This window comes from Engraulis encrasicolus, chromosome 20 (assembly GCF_034702125.1).
Source record: "Engraulis encrasicolus isolate BLACKSEA-1 chromosome 20, IST_EnEncr_1.0, whole genome shotgun sequence".
Classification (NCBI taxonomy): Eukaryota; Metazoa; Chordata; class Actinopteri; order Clupeiformes; family Engraulidae; genus Engraulis; species Engraulis encrasicolus.
This window is the reverse complement of record NC_085876.1, coordinates 13,583,400-13,590,252: the sequence shown is the minus strand read 5'-3', so window position 1 is coordinate 13,590,252 and position 6,853 is coordinate 13,583,400. Positions and strand designations below refer to the sequence as shown.

Here is a 6,853-nt window from a genome sequence, read left to right as displayed (position 1 = left end):
TCTTAGATGGACAGTCATAGGAGGGACAGAGGAGAGGGTGGATGGAAGGGGACAAAAGGAGGGGGAAAAGAGAGGGATGAACAGAGGTGCCGATAGAAGGAGAAAGATAGGCAAGGATAGGAGAGAGAGGAAAGTATTGGCTAGAATGGTCTGGTGAAATATGTGGTGATGTTCGGGTGAGGGTGTGTGTGCGTGTGTGTGTATGGGGGTGTGGGACGGGGTGGGGTTGCATTCATGTGAGCTGCCGTTGATAAGGGCAACAGGGGTGATTAAGACCCGCTTGGTAAGTGGTGGCAGTGTACAGTAGCCACAGTTGTCATTTTAATAGTAACAGTATCGCTCGTAGACGTTCACATTAACAACAGTACTGGCAGAGTTACAGCTGTAGTCTTTGGGTACGAAAAAGAAAATAAATGAAAGGAAGAGATAAGTAGAAAAAGACAGACAGACAGGAGGAAAGATGGAGGGAAGAGGAGGAGGAGGAGGGGCGGTGGTGACCCCATCACTCACTTTCTGTCTCTTTCTCTCTCACTCTCTCTCTCATTCTCTAACTCCCTCTTTCTCTCCAATTCTGTCGTTGGTCCTCTTCTTGTCTTGGCAGGTTTCCTCTAGAGGCAGGAAAAGAAAAAAAAGGAAGAAAGAAAGAAAAAAAACGAAAGACTAGGGGGACAAACGGCTAGAGTACGGTTTCCTTACATGATGGACAGATGATTTGGACGGGAAGAAGAGAGAGAGGAGGAAAAGAGAGACAGATTGAGAAAAAGATGGGATGAATTTACGAGAGGGAGGAGGAGGAGAGAAGGGAGCAGGAGAGGGGTGGGAGTGGGGAGTGTGTAGAGTAAAGAATGGATGATAATTTTTTAGTAGTATGTCTCCCTCTCGACCCAGCCTGTGAAGAAATAGAGAGAGATAGAGAAATTGTATTCAATGTTGCCAGTTTGACATCTTAAATACATGTACAGTGTGTGTGTGTGTGTGTGTGTGTGTGTGTGTGTGTGTGTGTGTGTGTGTGTGTGTGTGTGTGTGTGTGTGTGTGTGTGGGCGTGTGCATGTGTGCACATATTTATGCGTGTATGTGTGAGATATAATATTAGTAAAATGGCATGTTGGTGTAAAAGGGTGTTTAGATTTAATTATAACAGGAAATGTAATTGCAATTCTACTGGTACATATCCAGGATGTGGATGCAGTGCATAGGAGTGTACCGAAATGTTTATTTGTATACAAGATATATATTTGTATAGAGTGAATAGCAAGCATGAGTAGCGTACCTCCTGGGTTCCGACGCAAGAGTAGTTTTCGGATCTCATCATAGACAAAGATGAGGAAACTGTATGGGAATGCACAGAACCACCAGCTAGGCCTGAAGGAGAGAAAGGGGCACAAAAACATGGCATCAATACATACGTCTTTCTTAAAAAAAAATTAAAAATTGGGGGCTTTTTATTGACTTTATTTCACAGGATAGTGAAGGTAGTGACAGGAAGTGAGTGGGCAGAGAGAGATGGGGAGGGGTCGACAAAGGACCCGGGCCCGGGAGTCGAACCCGGGTCGGCCACATAGCAAACAACTGCCCTACCATTTGCGCCACGGTAGGGCCTAATACATACATCTTTCATCCCTCATGGATGTACAGGTCTTCGTATCAACCTGAACCATTGCCTAATTCTTTCTGACACCTCAAATGCTCCTCCCATTTGTCGCCACTAGGGGGCAATAATATGTGATTCTAAATGGTGTCTGGATCGTCTGAGACTAAAATGGCTTTTTGAGGACAGGTTTACTTTGCCTCTCTAAGTGTTGTATTAACACTGCATTATTTACTGCACTGTATAAATCCAATGTCACATAAAGTGCAACAGAAATATGTTTTCTAATTTGTATAATCCTTGTACATAATACACTTTAAGGTGCACTATGTAATATTTTAGCAGTTTATTTCCAGAATTCATGCTGCCCATTCACAAATGCTTCCTTTTTCACAAATGCTAACCACCACGATCAATTTCTAAGTATTCATTATGACTGGGAAAATTGCACTTTTCATACATGGAACGGTGGATCTCCATGTCCGCCATTTTGAATTTTCAGAAATATTTAGCTGAAAAACTTACTGTACTTTGGTCATACTGGTAAATGCTTGCTTATTACTAAGTAAATATTCATGAAAAGATCAAATATGGCAATAGGCAGCAGCACAGTTTCAATGAGCAGCCTAGCTGCAATACCTACTCTGGCCACAATCCTAATACATAGTGCACCTTCTACGTTAAGTAAAGAAGCTGAGGCCCTGCCATAGCAAAATGCTATAGGCACTCATCTAACATGCGTCTGACTCGGGTTCGATTCCCGGCCAGGGTCCTTTGCCAGCCCTTCCCCATCTCTCTCTCCCCACTCGCTTCCTGTCACCACCTTCACTGTCCTATCATAAATAAAGTAAAAAAGACCCCGAAAGAAGCGGAGCTTACTTGAGGGGGTACATCCTGAGGGCCACGTCCATGCCTGGTGTGTAGGACAGGAAGGCCGCCAGGGCTGTCTCCTCAAACAGGCCGAAGATCAGGATCTTATTCCTGCACACCAGACAGAGCACATCACAGGGATTAGAGATGCCATTTCCCAATATTTATAATGCGAACATAAACAACATGAGATTATCAACAGGAATGTGTGATTGACCTTTGATAAGAATGGTCAACAAGCATGGAAGACAACTGAAAGACAAGTTCTGTATTGAATTGCAATGGACAAGTATGTGTACTGTGTGCTTGTGCGCACATGTTTGTGTGTGTATGTGTCTGTGTGTGTGTGTGTGTGTGTGTGTGTGTGTGTGTGTGTGTGTGTGTGTGTGTGTGTGTGTGTGTGTGTGTGTGTGTGTGTGTGTGTGTGTGCATGTGTCTGATGGTGTGTGTGAATGTGTGTGTGTGTGTGTGTGTGTGTGTGTGTTTGAGAGAGAGAGAGAGAGAGAGAGAGAGAGAGAGAGAGAGAGAGAGAGAGAGAGAGAGAGAGAGAGAGAGAGAGAGAGAGAGAGAGAGAGAGAGAGACATGTACAGAGAGACATCCAGTGCTTCATGCATATTTGGTGCACTACACTAAATCAGAAGAGAGAGGACTCACTTCATGCCCTGCTGGAAGACTGAGTTCCTGCGGGTCTTGCAGATGATGAGATCGGCCCACTGCACCACCACGATGCTGACGAAGAAGGCTGTGTGGCAGCTGAACTCCACAATCTTCCTCTGCTCATATGTCTGAGGAGTGGTGAAGGTGAAGAGAGGGTGGAAAAGGTTACCTCAGATAAGAGTACCAGAGAGAGTACCAAAAGTACAGTTACACCAAGAGAACATTGTACATCAAAAGCATTCCATATCAGATATGTGGCCTGCGTTAGTTCTGCCAGGAAGACTCAAGTCACATGTGCATTTTGCAGAGCCAATCAGCGGTCGCCATTTCCTTGATAGTGACGTGTCTAACTCTCCTTTCTTGCTGGCCTAGGTGCGGCCGGTTGAAAATTTCCTCCTCCATCCCCACCACGACCAGGTCCAGTCTACCTGTCTGGGGGGGGTTAAAGGTCCAGTTCCTCCTGCACGGCCACGGCAGGCTCTACTGGATTCGCTGGCGCAAGACCCGGGCTGATGATTGGACCTACGCCAAAGACATTCTTTCTACTTTCTGCCAATTCCATTGTCAACCATGCTAACATTAAGTAGTTTAAAACAAATTCCTTTCTCTGAGTCTTAATAGCTGAAATACATGTCATCGTGTAAAGGAAGAGTAGAAGGCCGTGTGGCAGCTGGACTCCACAATCTTCCTCTGCTCATATGTCTGAGGAGTGGTGAGGGGTGAAGGAGACCAGATTAGTTGAATTTGCTTTATTCGCTCGTTACGTGAGATCATGCGCACCATAGCTCTTTACCATACAGTTGACTAACTTCTCTTTTTTCTTAAAAAAATAAAATATTTTAGGGGCTTTTTGTGTCTTTATTGATAGGACAGTATGAGATGCCGACAGGAAGTGAGTGGGTGAGAGAGATGGGGGAGGACTGGGAAATGACTCCATCCGGACTCGAACCGGGGTCCCCATGGGCATGAAAGCCCAAATGTGGGGCGCGTAGCACGCTGTGCCACAGCACCCCCCTAACTTTTCTTTTTCATTGGGGTTGCCTACTTCACCTCGCCAAACCTTCTGAACATGCAGTAGGGAAATAATGACCTCTGTCGCTTTGATCTCATCTGATCTCATCTGAACAGCTCTCTACTGTTGTCCATAGCAGATAGTTTGATTTGGTTCAGTTTGTGGAATTAAAGCAGGTGTTTATCCATCTTATTATTCACAAAAGGGGGCGCAATTACCATTTGGATAGCAGTTGCTAGTGCTAAGTCATTCAGAAGGGCTATTATATGGACAGCCTAATAGGAACTAGCAGACCGTAAATCCTGTGGTAGCACAGGAAAACATTGAAATGGGCTAGTGGGGTTGGTAACGGGGGGTAGGGGGGTGAGGGGGGATAAAAGCAGCCCTCGCACCCACTAATCCCCGTACTGTAGCTGTAGTTATGTATGATAATGTGCTATGGCTCAATGGCCTTTAAGTTAGGGGATTGCAGGTTAAAATCCCATCATTACCAGTAGCCTGATTATCATCGATGTTCAAATCTCTTCGAGACTTGGTCTGTCCAAGAGCATAACAATAGAGAGTGTTTATGGGTAGTACGAGAGAGGAATCTCGCGACTTTTTCCGGGTGGTACTGTCCACTAAGTGGCGCCATCCAGACAGCGCAGAGGAGCGCCAAGGAGCGCAGAGGCTGTTAAAATGAATGGGGTCCCATGGAGCTCAACCACGATGCTGCCATTGCTTTGGGAGATACTTGGTATCATCGTTTCATTTTATTTTTCCAAAAGGCAGGATAGATTATCCTTTCAAACAGCACTTAGTTTGAATGTTTAAACTCCCTGGATCTTTGTAAAATACGTCTTTATTGTCAATATGACGTCACGAGTGGCTTCACACACTGCGTTTGGATTGGTCGGCCGGCTGCATTGCTGTGATCACGACGGCCGTAAAGCAATTTTGTTAGCAAGATGCTAGCGGAGCCTGACTCATAAATGCCAAAGCTGTAGGAAACCAGAAGGACATAACTCCCAGGTTATTGTACATTTCAATGAAATCCACTTTGGTTTCTCAGAACTTACAGTAATATTGTCAAGTTTCACCCGACAGCGAGCACAATTGTCAGTTATTAGCGCCAGCCTTATGAGCTCTGCTGTCTCGACAGCGCTCCCTAGGTGAACTGCAGGCACGGGTTGGAGGGCGAGATTCAACACTGTATGTAAACCCACTGTGGTAACCATTAACATTTCCCAAACTGCATGGTTGTCCTGCCTCCCTTGGTTTGTTTATGGTTGTTTGCTTCCCGACAAAGTGACAGGAGTTCCCGTATTTGCAGGAGCTCAGAAAGTACTTGCATTGCTCTTGACCTGACTAGTAGCAACGCCGAAAGTGTCGCGTCACTAGGAGGGCGCGGCCTTGCTACATTACCTGCACCTTCATCCATGGCTGAAGTAACCTTGAGCAAGGCACCTAACCCCACACTGCTCCTGGGGCTATAACCAATACCCTGTACATAAATAACTGAAAGTTGCTTTGGATAGATGCGTCAGCTAAGTGTGATGTAATGTAATATAATGTAACATACAAATCGCATTGCTATTGCTATTGCTATTGCTATTGCTATTGCTACTCACCCACTGCTGTCCTTAGCTGTAGGCCAGTTATGTAGGATAATGTGCTGTATAAATCTTACCGCTATTGCTACTCACCAGGGCTTGACACTAACCTTTTCACCCATCGGTCACTGTGGCTAGTGGTTTTCCCGTGTCACTAGCCATTCAGGTATTCCACTAGCCGCAGCTTTGATAGTGTTTTTTTCCCTTTATCATTATAGTCTAACCTCAAAAGATGAGGTGCTAAAGCAAGATAAGTGTATACCTTTCTACATGGAAGTATGTCAAGCAAATAGATGAGTTACTGAGCTTTTTCTTGAATTTAAATACAAATACACAAGGGGCAAACAAAAGAATATAGGCTACTATGATACATATGTCATACCAAGGAATAAGCTACCAGCCAAATTGGCTGGTGACACTGAAAGCATTACTAGCCACAGCCAAGTTTTAAGAGCATTTGACTAGTTTGCAGGTGCCAGTGTCAAGCCGTGCTACTCACCCACTGCTGTCCGTAGCTGTGGGCTAGTTATGTATGATAATGTGCTGCATAAATCTTACCGCTATTGCTACTGCTACTCACCTACTGTTGTCCGTAGCTGTGTGCTAGTTATGTATGATAATGTGCTATACAAATCTTACGGCTATTGCTAATGGCCACTCACCCACTGCTGTCCGTAGCTGTCCTCCAGGTCATTTTTGTAGCGGTCGTCCCAATCCAGCCGGATGCCCACCAGCGTGGATGGCAGGAAGCCGTTCTCAGCCATGATCACGAAGTAGGCAAAGAAGCCGCCAAGAGCCTGGATCATACCTGTGCACAAGAACACAGGACGAGTTATAGGGGGGTGGGGCGACAAGGGCATTTGACCCAGAGCACAGAGCTTCAGAGTCTGAAGAAGACGCAGGTGCGTCAAAACGTCAGTGCCTTTGTGCAGCAAAAAATGAAAAAACTTGAATAGTACACTGTGTGCTCCGGTCATCCCTGGGTCTAGTCACTGAGAAGTAGCCCAGTCTGTCTCCATACATTTTAAGCCGTTTATGTTGTAATTTAGCATTTTATGACATGTCATTTCATACCATATGCTTTGTATAAAGGTGTGTTGATGTGGTGATGTATCTATTCAAAGACACATTT

General features: G+C 45.2%; 1 protein-coding gene across 1 annotated transcript in view; it reads right to left on the bottom strand.

The window, feature by feature from the left end:
* atp1a3a (ATPase Na+/K+ transporting subunit alpha 3a) overlaps positions 1 to 6,853 on the bottom strand; it is a 45,611-nt gene that overhangs the window by 851 nt on the left and 37,907 nt on the right. Inside the window, exons 19-23 of the mRNA XM_063185458.1 lie at positions 6,384 to 6,529; positions 3,115 to 3,245; positions 2,469 to 2,570; positions 1,272 to 1,363; positions 1 to 889 (exon numbers count right to left, since the gene is read on the bottom strand). The exon at positions 1 to 889 is cut by the window's left edge and continues 851 nt beyond it. Coding sequence (XP_063041528.1) covers positions 861 to 889; positions 1,272 to 1,363; positions 2,469 to 2,570; positions 3,115 to 3,245; positions 6,384 to 6,529 — 500 coding nt within the window. The 3' untranslated portion in view covers positions 1 to 860. The remainder of the gene's footprint in view (positions 890 to 1,271; positions 1,364 to 2,468; positions 2,571 to 3,114; positions 3,246 to 6,383; positions 6,530 to 6,853) is intronic.